The 19,265-nt window shown below is 44.1% G+C and overlaps 1 protein-coding gene across 2 annotated transcripts in view; it reads left to right on the top strand.

The window, feature by feature from the left end:
* LOC147732746 (ficolin-1-like) overlaps positions 1 to 19,265 on the top strand; it is a 574,771-nt gene that overhangs the window by 468,963 nt on the left and 86,543 nt on the right. Inside the window, exon 8 of one of the 2 annotated variants that reach the window (XM_086957311.1) lies at positions 13,015 to 14,466. The exons of the other annotated variant lie outside the window; for it this stretch is intronic. Within the exon in view, the coding sequence (XP_086813437.1) occupies positions 13,015 to 13,244 (230 nt within the window). The 3' untranslated portion in view covers positions 13,245 to 14,466. Of the gene's footprint in view, positions 1 to 13,014; positions 14,467 to 19,265 lie in introns of those variants that run through there. 2 annotated transcript variants of the gene reach the window in all.

Below are 19,265 nucleotides of genomic sequence, written 5' to 3'. Positions count from 1 at the left end.
TGACCAAAGTCCACAACCCTGCGGCGTCGGGAATTGAACCCTGGTCCCAGGCCGACTTCTGCTCTCGGGTCTGCCGCCTCTAACCAGTGAGCCACGCTACTCCAATCGGTCTACCTCGTGTGCCGTCAAGTGTGTCTCCTGTAGGAGGGCCACCTGGTCTTGTTGAAGTTTTATATTGCTGGCCGTGTGCATGCCCCTGACGTTGAGCGTGAGGATAGTGAAGTCTGTGTTTGACATTTTGTGTGTCATGCGGCGTCCGTGCGATCCGAGTGTCTGTCTCGGGTGTGCCCCCTGCTCGGCCTGCTCCCGCCCACCTCCCGCCACCCCCTGCCGTCCAGAAGTCTAAGCTGTTCACTCTGTGCGTCCCTTGCTCGCTCGGGAATAACTGAGTAAAGTAGGATGTAAAAGGGAATAAAAAACTGCAACTTTGGGATACATTTTCAACATCGGGGACCCGTTGCACAAAGCAAAGCGTCCAAACTGGTTTGCATAAAGCTTTAGTTCATTATCGTGGGGTCGTGGAAGGACATCTGTCCGGCCACCGCCGGCCCGGCTCCGCGGTCATTGAAAGCTTCAGTGGAGTGTTCTCGCGAGGTGTTGCAATCTATCTCCGGGGTCAGCTGGGTTGGGAAGCCTCTGGTCATGATGGTCTCCGCAATGTAGGCCAACAGTCAGCAAGTCTCTGAACTTGACGAGCGGGGAGGGTTCGCCTCAGACCATGGTCCGGCTTCAGAATTCGTTAATCTTGCTGAGTATCCTGTGCTTGCCGCTGCCTTGTTAGATCAAAGTGTCCGTTGTTTGGGGAGTCACCATGGGAGGTGTCACAGAGCCCTCCCGGGACTCGGGCGCATCACTGCCCTCATCCTCCGAGCTGAATAGGTGGGGGCCCTCCTCTATGTCCGCGCCTCCCCTCCCAGGGTCCAGGGCGGCCACCGCTCGCAGCGCCTTCTGCCGCTCAGTGATAATTTGCGTCAGATCCGGGGAACTGTTCCCAAGGGGCTGGACCATGCCTCCAGTTGTGTTAGGGTGAGTTTTCGAGGTCGTCATCCCCCCCTGCACGCTCCAGAGTTGTTTCATGTGGGTGAGGTGTTAGCTCGGCACGGTAGATGTTGTTTCATCCAGGTGTTCGCTTCCTTCGGGTCAGAGAAGAATTGTGTGCTCCCGTCGTTGACAATCCTGAGGTGAGCTGGGAACAGAAGAGCATATTGAATATTCTGTTGGTGCAGGGTACGCTTGATTGTTTGGAAGGTGGCTCTTTGACGCTGTACTGCTTGGGAGTAATCGGGACACAACATCACTTGCTTGTCTTCTACCTGCAGACGACCTAGAACTCTGGCCACGCGGAGAATAGTGTCCTGATCCCGGAAGTGTAGTAGTTTCATCAGTAAGGGTCTGGGGGGGAGGCCCGGCTTGGGCTTCCACGCTGTTACTCTGTGCACCCGTTCGATGGAGAAGTGGGGGTCAGGTCCTCAGCGGGTGTGAATGTTGTGATCCAGTCCGTGATGTACTTGACAGGGTCGGCCCCCTCCACCCCTCTGAAAGATTCATGACGCGGATGTTGCTTCTACGGGAGTGCCCCTCTAAGTCATCCGTCTTTTGCTCAAAGATATGGATCTGGGTTTGGAGGTCTTTTAAAGTTTGGTGATGTTGTTGCACCTGCGGCTCCATTGTTTGTATTGTCGCTGTGCCCTGGTTCACCCTGTCAGCGAGCTTCCTGTGGTCGTCCCGCAAGATGTTGAGGTCTGTGGCCAGGGTGTCGAAATTGTTTTCCATCGCCACTCTGCAGTGTTCTATGGCCGCTAAGACTTGGTCCAGTTTTCTAGACATAGCGTCCTCTCTGGATGGTTTGTCTCGTGACCTCGTAATGGCTGGCGTCTGGGCGGGCGTCTTCTGTGGGCGGCCCATGATGAAGGGGGTCGACTTCCCGGTGTGTCTTTCTGGAGCCGGCGGTAGCTGGCGGCCCACCCTGGTCTCGCCGTTTGAAGGATCACCAGTGGCAGCTCGTTGGCTCCGCCTCTCGGGCGTGGAGCTGTATTCGCAGAGAGGTGTTGGTGCGCTCTCCAGTGGCAGTCCAGGCCGATGGTGTAACAGGGTCCCACTCCCTCACAGTGCCGAGGATGCGATTGGGGCGACAAGGGACTCTTATCTTGCAGGGAGTGCCAGGGTGGCCGCTTGGCACCGGGTGCTGGTCGCTGTGTTTTGCGCTGATGTAGTCTGGCACCTCACCAACTGTGAGCGGGGGGGATGGTGATGTTGGTCAACAGGGTTCTCTGTTTATGCCCCCCCAGCAGGTTTGTGGATGCCTCGGCTGCAGACGGCGATGGTGTTCGGGGTCGCCCAGCTGCTCTCGGTGCACCCGGGCAGCAGGCCCACACCCCCGGCCTGACCTGCGCAACCACGGCTTTGCCGGCGGTTAGGGAGGGCGAGCCCAAGCGTGCTCGTAATCTTCTATTGCGCTGCGGGCATGACGCCTAGGCAGTTCTTTTCCAGGATGCCTCCTCCTGAAGGGCTACCCATGCCTGTCCTCGCTGGGGCCTCGTAGGGGCATCGATGGCAGTCACTGAGCGCGGCGTGGTGTGGCTGCTTGCCCCGTAAATTGCGCGCTGTCTCTGGGCTGCTGGGCTCGGGCCGCCACCTCACCTGGTGATTGTAGGGCCCACGTCCCTGTGGTGCCGGTCTCTGACTCCCTCCGCTCCGCTTTTCATGCGCTGCTGTCCCGTTATATCCCAGGGTGCTAGCTCGGGATCCTTTTCGTGAGTGGGCTAGACAGGGGGATGGGGGGGAGGGGCCCACCTCCGCACTGTTGCTGTGGCGCAGCTCGACAATCCAGGGGGTTTGTTTTCTCAAGGACCGGTCAGCCGATCCCAACAGCCACCTCCCACTCAGCCTTGCTTAACCTGCCCGGGCGACACTGGGGTTAGCCGGCCGTTAGAGATCCGCGATACTCCGGCGCTGGTCCCCCATTTTGGGGAGGTCGCTCGCCAAGGCTTCAGGGGGAGTGTTTTCGACCCAGCTGTGCCACACATCCGCAATCGAGGCACACCGGCATAATCGCTGCCACTTCTGGGATCCGATGGTGGACACTGTGATGTGTGAGGACACCTAAAATGGGCACTAGAGGCCGCGGTCGCCAGCCGGCAGCCAGAGCCTCACGGAGAGACGTCCACCTGTGGTAAATATTTGATTTACCGTCCTAATTTCTATGCAGGTAAGTACTTAAACAAAAATAACTCAATCGGAAAGAAAGACGCAGAGTCCGTGGTGTTAGAGTTCTTAGGGGTTTTATTCCTTAAAAAGGAATGGTTCTGGTACCGGATATCGGGTTCCTGACACCACTGGGGTGCAGGAAGGGATAGAGCGTACTTTATTGACAAGACATAACTTTTATACTTAAACCATATAATGAATACCAATACAGTAGGCGTAACAGCTGAGAGAAACAAGATAAAAACACACACGTGTTAGCAATACGTAATCAAAAGGCGTGAACTAGGCGTGAACATAGAGGTGTGTGCTAGAAACGTCACATGTAAGTGTCACAAGTAGGTGGGTACAAAGCAGAATTTTGCAATGTCAGCAGAAATCTGAAGCCTGGATGCGCGCGCAGCTGCATGACGTGTGATTGACGTGGAGCTGGAGGGTGCAGGGGACTTGACATTTACACTAGCGGAAAGAGACAGAAGTCTGGCATGTCAGATCAACTCGTACCTATATCATATCTGATATCTGATGTTTGGGAACCATATTATCTAGAGGGAAAGGTCTCTTGGGCAGAGGCTATTCTATACTGACTGTGAGTGCGTGTATAAGCGTCTACGTGTCTGCATGAGATGCAAGGGGGCATGGGCCTACCATGGTAACAGAAGCTATAAATTACTTGCACGGAGACAGTGAGGCCGGGCCCTTTGCTCTGCAGCTGGAAGGATGTTTACTTGAACTAGTAGGCAGGAATGTATGTTTGAGGAGCGGAGCAGATAATTCGAAGGTTGAATACAGTCTTGGCAGGCAGCAGGCTGAGCTAAGCGCCGTTAGCCGCGCAGGGAGTAAGGCAGAGGTCACGGGTACAGAGGCAGCCCAGGCTGAGGCGTTCAGAGTCAGAAGGCAGGAAAAGGCTCGATGGCAGAATTCAGAGGCCTACTTCGCCAGAGCTGAAAAACGTGTAAAGTACACCACAAAAAGACGTTGGCATGGCATACTTAGGAACGGAATATTCAACCCGTTCAGGGTGGATCTGAAAGAGGACATGTTTACGTTGGACGCAAATGTATTTGCGTCTTCATAGCTGGCACAGGAGGGAAGTTACATGCACTTTAAGCTCGTACATGGAGACGGTGGGGTACACGTTAGGGAACATTTCTTGACCATAAAATTTATATTTCCTCATTCTCTCCTTGTTCCCTACGGACCCTTCATGATATATCGATCCTCATGAACCGATCAGTCTGTTCTTGTAACATCATTTGCTCTTCTTTCTTCTTTTCGCGTTTTGAGTGAAAACTGGAATGTGGAATACAAGATGTGGCGCACAGACCACAAATCGCTGGCCCACACTGTAGGCACAGGCAGCAACTGAATACTATGAGAAGGGCAATGCCTAGGAAGGATAGGATCTTCCATCCCCAAGCGGTCAACGTTGTCCAGAACCAACCGGACCAAGTCCAGGTGCCTGGATTCTGATGTATCAAACTTGCAATTTTATGAAGACGTGTGATAGCTTTATATACTGTTGGCGCGTTTTCTGGAATGAAAACACAGCAACTCGACCCGATGACCTTACAAGCTCCGCCCCTATCTGCTAGGATGACGTCAATAACAAGACGATTTTGGAGAACAACAACCCGCGTGGCAGATTGCTCCTCTGTTAAGTTGCCTAGAGCGGAGGTAGTTTCATTCACTACTGCTTCGAGGGTTCTAGTTAATCTTCGTATCAGTTTACTAATAAAGACAGTACCTAAGTAGGGGAAGAAACCTTTATTGAAGTCTGTGTATTGCTCCCATGCCGTTTCAGTATAGTCGACAATCGGGAGATCTCTTCGGAGTCTATTCGTTACTAGATTTGTATTTCTGTGATAATCAGGAGGGGCTAGGAAAACAGGTGGTAGAAGGAATGCAATGTAACAGGTACCATCCCAATCTGGAGGTAAACGTATGTATGCGGTATGGCCACAAACAAAGTAGGAATGACGAGTAGCTCTAAATGAAGACTTGCCTTGATCACTGAATTCGACCACAGTAGTACATTTACTATGACCTAAGTGTACTGAACCCTTCTTTCTGACACATAAGTCACCTGTGACTGGTAATACTGACATAGCAGGCAAAACTGGTGCAGCTTCGGATTCGACAGTAAGAATCATAAGGTTAATTGTATAATTACCTAATCCATATACTTCATTTTCTAGATCAGTTCCTATCCTAGTGGGAAGTCCCTTCTTGTCGGGATAACAGGCGTTAAGCAGAACTAAGTTCAGGTTTCCCCAAACCCAATTTCCTTCGAAAACAGCAATATCAGGATCTAAGGAATTAATTATTCTAAACCATGCTCCACATGAGCCATTGTGTGTGAACGGGTACGGAAAGAGGGGCAGAACTCCCTTGTATTTCTGATAGGGAGGGAGTCGGCCACATATCCAACAGTTTGTAGCATTATTAGTCTGATGGGAGTGATGTAACATACTAATGAATGTGTTGTTGCGCAGCGCAAGTCTGTAAGATAATTCATGAGGGGGTAATTCGCTAAAAGAATGTTCGGCAGTAATATTATAAGCAGATTGTTCACGCTTGAAGATAGGGTAATATATAGGCAGCAATATACTGGTAACAATAATCAAAAGACTTAGACAAAACATAACCAATAATGTCACTATGCAGTGACTACGGAGTGATTTACAATATGCACGTTTCTTGAGTTGTCTCTCTCTCTCTCTATCTCGGTCTAGGGGATACATGTCAGAAACTATTCAACCGATTCACCTAGGGGAGGACTTAAACAATTAAACTGTCTGACTTGCTAGACCGTAGTTTCGCTTTATACTCCTCTTGGGGAGTTTTCTCTCTCTTGGGAACTTTAAAGTCACTAGTATCGAGGCAGTCCTTTGAGGGGGTGAAAGAGTCAGTCTCTGGCAACAGTTCATTACATTTTTTAATATGACTCGTGTGGATCCACCCTTTTCGGCCTTCAACTTTAATTGCCGTCTTCGTGGTCAGAAGGACGATCTTCGGCTCCTTCCAGCGGGGCTCCAGCGGGCTTTTCCTGTCGAAGTTGCGAATCAACACAGTGTCGCCAGGACGGACATCGTGTGGCTTCACATCAGTGTTGTCGGGAAAGGCTGCGGCAACCTGTGAACGACATGATTGGAGTGCAGACATCAAGGAGGCAAGGTAATCTGTCAGCATATTACAATCAACATCGGTTATTTTCTTAGGCATGGGCGTCCCCCACATATTTGGTGGTCGGCCAAAGACCACCTCATACGGGGATTGTGAGTAAATTAGGAAGCAACTGTTGGCAGGTTAATTAATGTCAAAGGCAAATGTTTAGTAAGTTGGACATTTAAACATATCTTCGAATGAGTACTCAGAGAGAGCAAGGAGAATGGTGAAGCCTACTTGTAGTTATTAGGGAAAATGAAACTGTTTTCCAAATACTATCACTGATCTCAGACGATATATAAAGTGGCTTTGCGTGGCTTCATATATCTGGCTTAGAGGCTTGTGTCACTCATGTATCAATCTGAGTGGTGCAAACGTGACACAAGCCTCTCATAAATACTCCCCCTTGTTTTTCTATCCATCATCGTCTGGGTAAATATTGCATTTAGGGAAAGAAAATAAACATGACCCCACTCTGTGAGAAGTCTTCCAGGCTGTTGGTGTAATTTTTTTTCAGAAACAAACTGCTGCTTTGGGAGTATCTTTCTTAAAAAAAAACTAATTTAGTGAACGACCTCGTTAAATATGCCAGATGCCCACCAAACTTGTAGTGCCTACAGAGGATCTGCAGGGCCAGCAGTTCGTCTGAAGGCGCAGAGATCACCACTGGGTAGGCTGGTGATCTTCAAATTTGGTAGGTGGTAGTCCATCATGCTGGCAGACATAATGTCCTCTGTCGCCCTGATATCGGTGGGTCACCCGTCCAAAAATAAATCAGGCCCCTAATGACAATAATTGATGGGTTCATGTTTTTTTTATAATGTTTATGGGTGTTAGCATTCATAGTAATTCCTTAATCTTTTTTCATTTGGTGACAGCCCTTACAACATGGGTGTATGGGTTCAGTTTGCAGCAGAAGGGACAGGGCATTGTCTTGATGTTCCCCAGCCTTCTCCTTCTTATTCATGAATGGCACTCTTTCATATTTTAATCGCCTAGATCTCTCAAAGATGACAACAAGGCTTGGGACCTGTCCATTCTGAGCTTCAGCCTCAGTGCAAAGAGTTACTAACCATACTTCACAAGAGACAGTAATTTAGGAAACCCGTAAGGCATCCTACTTCTGTGCCTTTTCTTTGAAGTAAATTTTCCAAACCTGCTCAATCATTTAAAAACCATTAAATAGCAAACACACGCAGTATACTTTTTCTCAGTTCGAATCACGTTAAGACCTCACAACCTGTTTGTAGGTGATGCTGGACTCTCCTTCCTACATAATCCCACATATACAAATGTATCGCCTCATTTAGTACACCTGGGTCTTGGGAGGGACAGAGCCTCCTATAGGTGATTCAACAAAATATCATGGGAGCAGAAGTGACATCACAAATCGTTTGACATTAATGATATCATGGGAAGTAACATCATGTGACCTTTAACAATGAATCTCTCAGGAAAGGATTTCACATGAACTCACTCTGATAACATCACATTGTAGTTCCATATTTACAGCATGATTAGTATAACAAAACAACACAGCTGATTGTTTATTTTAGATACTACCTTTATTAGGGAGCTAACATGACTACTGGAAGATTAATCATTTCTATTTGTATTGTATGTAAATGATATGTTCGTTTGAAGGGGATATAGTACCACAATCCACAGAACAACAGTGGGAGCCTAGATGATTGACACCACAAACTGTCATGGTTTAATAGCTTCCTTAGTGTATACATAAAAATAAATATATTGATAAATCAAAGGGAGAGGAAATAATGAGAGTTAAAATAATTAGTAGTTATGTCAATGTGTATGTATTGATGTGGACAATATCTTGAATATGAACTAAGATACTTGCTTTTTTTTATTTTATATTGTTTATACAAATGATATATGATAATTTGCCAAGTACTATCACTCTTACAAGATGTAATGTTGTGGTAGCAGGTAATGTGTGGGGCACCAGGACCCAGCAGACAAACAGAAGGGAGGACAGAACAAGGAAAGCTAGGAACCGAAATGGGAGGGATTAAGACGGATAGGGTTTATGAGAGAAGGGAAGTAGAAGCATGGAGACATGGTCTCTTTAAGAAACAAAATTAAATATGTGCTGACCTATCTCCATGGTGTCTGAGTCTACTGTGAGCATCAAGAATACAACACAAAGTACAGAGGAGAGTGTGCATTGCACTTTCAAATTTGTTTTTAAAACCCTAAAGCTTAATGGCCAACCATCTTTGGATGCTATACAAAGTAACAAGTGGTCATCAAATTACTGTTCTCCCTCTATTCTTGCAGTGGTGATCTTTCAAATCGCGGTAAGTGGTAAAGGGTAGTACTTGCCCTGAATTGTAGCAAGCAAGTGAAGCACTCTGTGTGATGATGCTATCTTTACTTGTTATGTATCTTTAATTTGTTGGAACTTCCTTCTCCTGGTATTCTAGTCTTATGCGAGATTCTGGAATATTTGATGGTTCCACCAGTCAGTTGATGATTGATCCTGTGGCTAAGGTTTTAATTAAAGCCTTATCTTCAAGTATATCTGTTCCTAATTTATTATTTCATTTGAGTGGAAGACACCACATTCTTTAGCGAATGCCTTTTGGTCTTGTGTCTGCAGCTTCTGTATTTCAAAGGATAATGGCAAAAATTCTGAAAGGGTTATCTGGAGTGAGATGTTATCAGGATGATTTATGGGAACAGTGTTCAAGAACATTATATGCGTGTGTGTGCAGTTTTGAAACGTTTGGAAGATGCAGGCATGACACTTAAGAAAGGTAAGTGTAAGTTTGGAGTAAAAGAAGTAAATTACTTGGGTCATACAATAACTGGTCAAGGAATTTTTCCGAAAAAGGAACTTGTAGACACCATTAACAAGGTAAAAGAACCAGAGAACAAGGAGGAATTAATTTCCTTTCTTGGCATTGTGGAGTTTTATGGCCAATTTATTTGTAATTTTGCAGATAAAACCCAATCTTTGAGAAGGTTGACGTCAAGAAGTGTTGAGTATAAATGGACCGATGAGTGTAAAAAGGAATATGATGGTATTAAGAGTGAGTTGAATAAAGCACCCTCTCTTCAAGCATTTGTGCCAGGTTTACCTACAATTTTATTTACAGATGCGAGTGAAAAAGGACTTGGTGCTGTTCTGGTTCAGAGGAGGAATGGAAAAGATTTTTTAATGTGTTGTTCTTCAAGGTGTTTAAGAGGTTCCGAATTCAATTATTCTGTAATAGAAAAAGAATCTCTTGCTATATATTGGGCATTGAGGAAGTTGAAAAATTTAATTTGGGGCACGAAGGTACTTATTTATTCAGATCATAAACCTTTGAAAGAAATTTTTGATAAAAAAGGCCTAGATTCTATTTCCTCGAGAATCAGGAGATGGATTGTTTCTTTACAGGAGTTTAACTTTGTTGTTGATTACATTCTGGGAAGTTCAAACAAATCAGCTGATTGTTTGTCAAGAATGGTGGGTAAGGAAAATTTTGACGATGAAGATGATTTTGGTGTGTCTCATGATTCCTTAAGTGTTCGTGAGATAACAGAGGGAGCTGTTTAAGAGAAAGAATGGAGAGAAGAGTTGGAAAAAGTTGAAGAAATTAAAAAAGTTATGCTTTCTCTAAGTAATAACTCTCGCTTAGACAAACCTTGGGCGTTAATTTCAGATGAGCTTTCAATGAATTCTGGATTTTTAACTCGTGGTACAAAGCTAGTTCCACCTTTAGGTATTAGAAATAAGTTATTATCCCATGCACATTCAGGACATCTTGGTATTGTCAAAACTAAAGAGATTTTACGTATGCAGTTTTGGTGGCCAGGAATGGATCTGGAGATTGAGAGACTGGTGAGAGATTGTCCTGAGTGCTGTGCTAGTGATAAAATATTGAAGACGAAACAGATGCCTATGGTGAAGAGATTACTACCAAAACATCCTTGGGACGAGTTGGCTATGGACATAGTTGGTCCCTTATCAGGTGTAAGTGATACGCTTTATCTTTTGGTGTTAATGGATTTATATTCTAGGTGGATTGAGGTATGTGCTGTTAGGGAGATTACTTCGGAGGAGGTAATCAAATTTCTAGATGCCATTTTTAAGAAGGAGAGTTTTCCAAATAGTCTTCTTTCAGATAAAGGGCCTCAATTTTGTTCAAGGCAATTTGAGGAGTATATGAGTAAGTGTGGAATAATACATAAGAGATGTTCATTATATCATCCCGAAACGAATGGTGCAGTTGAGAGAGTCAATAAAACTTTGAAAGAGGCTATACAGCTAGCTAGATCATAAGGATTAAATTGGAAAACTATTCTACAAGAAAGAATTAATGCCTACCGTTTTGCACCTCATTCAACAACTGGGAGATCACCTTTTGAATTGTTTAAAGGGAGGGCTCCCAACACTTGGTTGTGTCCTGGGTGGATGGTTGATAATGGAATTGGTGAGTGGCGTTCGAAGGAAGAAAGAAAATTAGATGAAAGAAAGCAGTATTTCGATAAAAGAAAGTGTGTGGTTGCTCAGAAGATTTTTGTGGGTGATTTTGTTCGGATAAAAGCTCCTGTTGGTTGCAGAACCTGGTCAAAGTATACCAATGTGAGAGCAATGGTGAACGTTTTTAAGAATGCAATTAAAACAGAGGATGGAAGAATATGGAATAGGAGTAGAGTAGTTGTAATTAAGTCAAGATTTCCTTCTCAAGAAGTTTCGGGGGGAAGAGTAGGGCTACATCATCCAATTTTCAATGATGCTAATTTATCTTCTTCTTCCCTTAGGAGTCAAAGAGTACGTAGGCCTCCTATTTATTTGAGGGATTATTCTCTATAAGTCTTTTCTTGATCTTCTGTTTATTTGTGAAATTATTCATTTATTGTTCTTTTCTCTACTTGTTCTTTTGTTAAAATTCATTGCTTAATGTTTTTCCTTAAGAAGGGAGATGTGTGATGATGCTATCTTTACTTGTTATGTATCTTTAATTTGTTGGAACTTCCTTCTCCTGGTATTCTAGTCTCATGTGAGATTCTGGAATATTTGAAGGTTCCACCAGTCAGTTGATGATTGATCCTGTGGCTGAGGTTTTAATTAAAGCCTTCTCTTCAAGTATATCTGTTCCTGATTTATTATTTCATTTGAGTGGAAGACACCACACTGTGCACAATCTCATCTGGGGAAACTTTGAAGCGATTCTCCTCTAGTGGAAATTTTGAAAACAATTGAGTAAAAAAGCGTGTTTTAAAGCACAATTTTCACATCAATTTGCTCAAAAGCCATTGACTCTGAAAGGACACGGATTAAATAATCAAGTCCTTTCCTGCGTGCCAATCCAAGGAAACATGATGCACCCCAGAAGTTGATATTTTTTTTTATGCCCCCTTAGGGAAAAAGTACGCACAATTTGCCTGTGATAAAATGTTGCTATTAGAGCCATCAATATACTGTGCATGACCTTTAAATCATAATTTTCTCTAGTTTTTCAGGGCCAACATTTGTCAGAGTTGTCCCCTCCACCCCTGACCATCACCTACCTCCATATTCCAGGGTTGTCCTCCCTCATACTCACAAATAGAGTAATTGCAAATGAAGGAGACGCAGACATAACATTAGAATGCACACGTATTTGTGTTTATTGTTTAACTCACATAGCATGCACAAGCAGGAGTCGGATGTGTCCCTACATTAACCTGAATAACTTAATAATTGAAGATGTTGCAATAAAGTTTTCCTGTTATGTATGTATGTAGGTAGATCAAGGCCCATTTGAAGATAGGATTACAGTTTCTAAGACATGTAATAGTGGCTTAAGATCTTGCTGATTTTAGGTGCATGACGTATACTCAAAATGTTTTTAAAGCTACTCCCAAGTAGAGAGCTACCCACAACGTGCACCAGGTGCGCAGATAAGGTACCTGAGATGTCAACGAGATGACTGTAATGCCCACCATACATAGATGATGACCACAATATGACAGGTTGACACCATATGCCACTCAGGAGGATTGCCATGCAACTGGGAGGTCCTTAATATGCCCTTTATGACTACTGTATGTTAAATGTGTCCACCATTTACAAGTGGTAACCAACAATTTTCAGGGATGCCCATTGTATGCAATAGATAGCTCCATATAACAATGATTGAGCCATATGCTAGGGATGGTGTTCATATGTCATGGTGTTCTCCCATAAGCCCAGCAAATGTCAGGTATGCCTACTGCATGTCATGGAGATCCATAAGATATCTGTTAAGACCCTGATACATCAAAATGCCTGGTATGCTCCAAACAGACACACACATATATATATATATCTAGACACATATGTATATACACGCATTGGTAGGCAGATGTATAAGCACCATTCCAGTGCCCCCTTCTTTCTGGTACTCAATTTTCTTAATTTTAGTGACCTTTTTCAGAGCCATTTTCATGCTTTAATCTACATTCCCTGCTGCTTCACTACACAGAATAGTGGTGGTTTGGTAATGGGTTCAGATGTTGTCTTGATATGCGTGCAATTCTTAAATCCATGAGAAGGAGAAATCTTGAACACACTACTAATGCATTTCCTCTGACTGTCTGAATCTGCTGTAACACGTTTTTTTGTAAGGTACCTGATATTGTCTAACTCTCTGTGATTCTTTTTAACAGGGGACGCCCTTTCGTCACACAGTGGAAAACCCTTTTCCACATATGACCGTGACAGTAAAGACTGTGCCAGGGTTGTGCAGGGTGCCTGGTGGTATCACGGATGCTATAGTTCCAATCTGAATGCTCGCTATGCGGTCAATGGCAAAGAAGCCCACCGATACGGTGTTGACTGGTCCACAGGCAATGGAATCGGCAAGTCGTACAAGCGCACAGAGATGAAGCTCCGCTAGAATGGAAGCTGACAGACTTCGGGATCTGTTGATCATATCTATGTCATTTCTTTCTAGATTGTGAATCGCTGGAAACAGCTGATAGCAACTTAGTTTATGTAATACCTCTCTTGCTCATTTAAGCTGCTTCAGCTAATATTATCAACTGATCTGAGGGTTAGAAGGTTGCCCCTTGTATGAAAAATAAAAGATATTTTTTAAAAATTGTTTGAAATGTTTTGATAGCACAAATGCGGTCCAGTGCATTAGAGCATTTTACAGGCCCACCAGATTCTACATTAGCCAAGGACAAAATTATAATTTTTTAGTCTCAGGGAGATTTATTGATATGAAAAGAATTATAGGATGTTCAGGCGCCACGGGGACACACACCTGTTTACCCAGTTCCAACGTCAGCAGCTCTGGCTATTAGGCCACACGTCTTCCCATCTCCTATCTTTCTAGGAGATTATACTGGTTTCATTTTGAGGTATTGGTGGATTAAACTATATAATTCTGAACTCCTGGCCTTCAGTAGAATGGCTTCTGGGATGGCTGAGGTGTTTCCTCGGCCAGTTCCTCCCAAAAATAGTAAGGCGGAGTCTGCCACAGCCCTACTAGGATTGTATACAGAACATCACCAGCTCAACTAACTCTACCTCAGAAATGTAGCAGTCTCCTACTCATCCGCACAAACCTTTTTTGAAATTTGAAAACTTTTTTAACTTTAATCATCAATATATTTTAGCTTGACACAGTAAAATATAATACTCCCAGAAAAAATACAGATGTCAATAAAGGAAAGAATAGAAATAATAATCAACAAATTAGGATATGAGATAAGGCAAATATGCAAATAACAAAATCAATACCCGATGGTAACTGTGAAAAGATATGAGAAGGATAGCAAGAGAGAAAGATAGAGGGAGAATATCATGTAAATTAAACAGATTGGACAGATCAATCAGGTTCATAATATACTGTCACAATCAATATTAAGAGAGTGTAGGCATTCACGGGAATGTGAAAGGATTACTTGTTTAAACATCAAGTTGGGATTTGATTTCCAAAAATATGTTGTAATTGGAGACCATACTATTTGTTCTTTAACATCTAACAGTACAGTTGTTACAAAGTCTGTATCCAATTTTAGGTATAACAAATGCCGCACCACCATGGTTTAAAATTAACATATAAAGCATTCTTCCCATTCAGAGTTATTTGTGCAGTTTTGTCCCTTTTTGTCTCTTTGTGTCTTTTTGTCTTTTTGTACCTTTTTGTCTCTGTGTCTTTTTCTCAGTTGCCGTTTTGCCCCCTTTTCCACTGTTGTTGCTCCCACGGCCCCTCCCCCCGGTGTGTTACCAATCTTGCCTCCCAGCTGCTCTCCCCCCAGCAACAGGGATATGCTACATCAGAGGGTGCTTCTGTGAGCTGTTTAAATTGTGTTACTTGGGACTGTGCTCTTCATTTTTGGGCCAGGAAAGGGAGTAAAGTTTTATTCAAACAGTATTGTTAGATTTCAAGTTAGTGAGGCCTTTACCTGCAGAAGTCCAAAGTGTGGATTGAGCCTGTCTGTCTCCTAGGAGATTCTGAACAAGTGAAGCAGCTCCCCCGCCCCCACCCCAGGCCAGCAGACTATTGGCTATTCAGCTACCAGGCAACTCTGAGTCCTCCCCTGACACTTGCCCAGACCCCTGAAGGCTTTGCTGGGAGCACCCCAAATCATTCTCCTCCAATTTGTGAGTTGCAGACTTCCTGTGCCCCAGATTGCAGTGAGCAGAGTCCAGGAAGTGGTAAGGAGACAGACTAGTGCTGTCCTTTCCCCATAACAAAAGTTGTTAAAAAAGACGATGTTCCCTTTCTTTGATTACTGTCTTTGTCTGTGGTTGCTACAGTTTAGAATTGTAGTTTGAACCTACATGTAATTGCATATTTTATCACCTGTTTTGTGTTTTAAACTTGTGGTTTTCTCTGCCCATGATTGCTTCCATTTAATATGTTGAATTGTGGGATTTGCAGTCCAAACTCTGTAGTTCATCCCTGTCCTTCCAGTCAGTTTTCCCTCCAGATTTCTCCTCTGCTCTAAGACCTGTATGTTAAAACAGTGCTCCTCCAGCCACCATTTTGTGTTCTGCAGCCAGTGAAACCAGTCCCTCCAGCAACAGGGATATTCTACATCAGAGGGTGTTTCTGCGAGCTGATAAACTGTCTTTAATAAGGATTGTGCACTTCATTTCTTGGCCAGGAGAGGGAGTAAACTTGTATTCAAACAGTATTGTTAGATTTCAAGTTAGTGAGGTAAAGTGTGGATTGAGACTGTCTGTCTCCTCGGAGATTCTAAACAGGAGAAGCAGCTCCACAGCCCCCACCTCAGGCTAACAGTCTATTGGCTATTCAGCTACCACACAACTCTATCTCCTCCCCTCACACTTGCTCAGGCCTCTTAAGGTTTTGCTGGGTGCACCTCAAATCATTCTCCTCTAACTTGTGAGTTGCAACCTTCCTGTGCCCCAGATTGCAGGGAGCAGAGTCCAGGAAGTGAAAAGGGGAAAGACTAGTGCGGTCTCTTTTCCAAAGCGAAAGTTGTTAAAAAAAGATTTTTCCTTTCTGTGATTACTGTCTTTGCCTGTGGTTGTTACAGTTTAAAATTGTAGTTTTAACCTGCCTGTGATTGCATATTTTATCACCTGTTTTAAGTTTTACATTTGTGGTTTTCCCTGCCCATGATTGCTTCCATGTATTGTGTTGAATTGTGGGAATTGCAGTCCAAACTCTGTAGTTTATCCCTCTCATTCCTGTTGACAATTCAGTTTCCCCCAAAATTTCTCTTCTGCTCTGTGCTGAGACCTGTATGTTAGAACAGTGCACCCCCAGCTACAATTTTTGAGATCACAATCAGTGAAACCAGCCCCCCTCCCAGCAACAGGGATATTCTACAGCAGAGAAGCTTCTGTGAGCTGTTTACACTGTGTTTACTAGATTCTGTGCACTTCGTGTTTTGGTGAGGAGAGGGAGTAAAGTTGTATTCAAACAGTATTGTTAGATTTCAAGTTAGTGAGGCCTTTATCTGCAGAAGTCTAAAGTGTGGATTGAGCCTGTCGTGCTCCTTGGAGATTCTGAACAGGAAAAGCAGCTCCCCAGCCTGCACCCCCACGCCAGCAGACTATTGGCTATTCACCTGCCAGGCAACCCTGAGTCCTTCCCTCACACTTGCCCAGGCCCCTTAAGGCTTTGCTGGTTACACCCCAAATCATTCTCCTCCACATTGTAAGTTGCAGCCTTCCTGTGCCCCAGATTGCAGTGAGCAGAGTCCAGGTAGTGGCAAGGAGACAGACTAGTGCTGTCTCTTCCCCAAAACAAAAGTTGTTAAAAAAACTATTTTCCCTTTCTGTAAGTACTGTCTTTGCCTGCGGTTGTTACAGTTCAAAATTGTAGTTTTAACCAGACTGTGATTGCATATTTTATCACCTGGTTTGTGTTTTAAACCTGTCCCCATGATTGCTTCCATTTAACGTGTTGAATTGTGTGATTTGTAGTCCCTCTCATTCATGTTGACAATTCAGTTTTCCCTCTAAATTTCTCCTCTGCTCTGTGCTGAGACCTGTATGTTAAAACAGTGCACTAGCAGCCACCATTTTGTATTCACAAGCCAGTGAAACCAGCCCCCTCCTATCCAGCAACACGGATATTCTACATCAGAGGGTGCTTCTGTGAGCTGTTTACACTGTGTTTACTAGGGACTGTGCACTTCATTTTTTGGCCAGGAGAGGGGATAAAGTTGTATTCAAACAGTATTGTTAGATTTCAAGTTAGTGAGTCCTTTACCTGCAGAAGTACAAAGTATGGATTGAGCCTGTCTGTCACCTAGCAGATTCTGAACAGGAGAAGCAGCTCCCCAGCCCCCACCCCCAGGCCAACAGACTACTGGCTGTTCGCCTATCAGGCAATTCTTAGTCCTCCCCTCACACTTGCCCAGTCCCCTTAAGGCTTTGCTAGGTGCACCCCAAATCATTCTCCTCCATCTTGTGAGTTGCAGCCTTCCTGTTTCCCTGATTGTAGTGAGCAGAGTACAGAAAGTGGTAAGGAGACAGACTAGTGCAAACAAAAACAAAATTTGTTAAAAAAGCAATGTTACCTTTCTGTGATTACTGTCTTTTCCTGTGGTTGTTACAGTTTAAATTGTAGTTTTAACCTGCCTTTGATTACATATTTTAACACCTGTATTGTGTTTTAAGCTTGTAGTTTTCCCTGCCCATGATTGCTTCCATTTAACTAGTTGAATTGTGGGATTTGCAGTCCAAACACTGTAGTTTATCCCTCTCTTTCCTTTTGAAAATTCAGTTTTCCCTCCAAATTTCTCCTCTGCTCTGTGCTGAGACCTGTATGATGAAACAGTGCCCCCCAGCCACCATTTTGTGTTCATATGCCAATTAAACCAGCCCCTCCATAGCAACAAGGATATTCTACATCAGAGGGTGCTTAAGTGAGCTGTTTAAACTGTGTTTACTAAGGACTGTGCACTTTGTTTTTTGGCCAGGAGGAGTAATGTTTTATTCAAACAGTATTGTTAGATTTCAAGTTAGTGAGGCCTTTACTTGCAGAAGTCCAAAGTGTGGATTGAGCCGGTCTGTCTCCTAGGAGATTCTGAACAGGAGAAGCAGCTCCACAGCCTCCACCCCAGCCCAACAGGCTATTGACTATTCAGCTACCACGCAACTCTGACTCCTCTCCTTACACTTGCTCAGGCCCCTTAAGGCTTTGCTGGGTGCACCTCAAATCATTGTCCTCCATCTTGTGAGTTGCAACCTTCCTGTGCCCCAGATTGCAGTGAGCAGAGTCCAGGAAGTGGTAAGGAGAGAGACTAGTGCTGTCTCTTCCCCAAAACAAAAGTTGTTAAAAAAATGATTTTTCCTTTCTGCGATTACTGTTTTTGCCTGTGGTTGTTACAGTTTAAAATTGTAGTTTTAATCTGCCTGTGATTCCATATTTTATCACCTGTTTTAAGTTTTAAATTTGTGTTTTCCCTGCCCATGATTGCTTGCATTTATCGTGTTGAATTGTGGGATTTGCAGTCCAAACTCTGTAGTTTATCCCTCTCATTCCTGTTTACAATTCAGTTTCCCTCCAAATTCTCCTCTGCGCTGAGACCTGTAGATTAAAACAGTTCTCCCCCAGCAACCATTTTGTGTACACAATCCAGTGAAACCAGCCCACTACCACCGGAAACAGGGATATTCTACATCAGTGGGTGCTTCTGTGAGCTCATTAAACTGTGTTTACTGGGGACTGTGCACTTATTTTTTTGGCCAGGAGATGGGGTAAAGTTTTATTCAAACAGCATTGTTAGATTTCAAGTTAGTGAGGCCTTTACCTGCAGAAGTCCAAAGTGTGGATTGAGCCTGTCTGTCTCAAAGGAGATTCTGAAAAGGAGAAGCAGTGCCAAAGCCCCCACCCCAGACCACCAGACTATTGGCTATTCACCTACCAGGCAACTCTGACTACTTCCTTCAAACTTGCCCAGGCCCATTAAGGCTTTGATGGGTGCACCCCAAATCATTCTCCTCCATCTTGTGCATTGCAGCCTCTCTGAGCCCCAGATTGCAGCGAGCAGAGTCCAGGAAGTGGTAAGGAGACAGACTAGTGCTGTCTCTTCCCCCCCAAAAAAGTTATTAAAAATGAGTTTCCTTTTCTGTGATTACTGTCTTTGCCTGTGGTTGTTACAGTTTAAAACTGTATTTTTAACCTGACTGTGAATGCATATGTTATCACCTGTTGTGTGTTTTAAACTTGTGGTTTCCCTGCCCATGATTGTTTCCATTTAACATGTTGAATTGTGAGATTTGCAGTCCAAACTCTGTAGTTTATCCCCCTCATTCCTGTTGACAATTCAGTTTTCCCTCCAAATTTCTCCTCTGCTCTGAGACCTGTAAGTTAAAACAGCCACCATTTTGTGTTCACAAGTCAGTGAAACCAGCCCCCCCTTAGCAACAGGGATATTCTACTTCAGAGGGTGCTTCTGTGGGCTGTTTAAACAGCGTTTAC

Source organism: Lissotriton vulgaris, chromosome 2_1 (assembly GCF_964263255.1).
Source record: "Lissotriton vulgaris chromosome 2_1, aLisVul1.2, whole genome shotgun sequence".
Taxonomy (NCBI): domain Eukaryota; kingdom Metazoa; phylum Chordata; class Amphibia; order Caudata; family Salamandridae; genus Lissotriton; species Lissotriton vulgaris.
The sequence above is the reverse complement of the archived record's forward strand: the minus strand, read 5'-3'. Positions and strand labels throughout refer to the sequence as shown.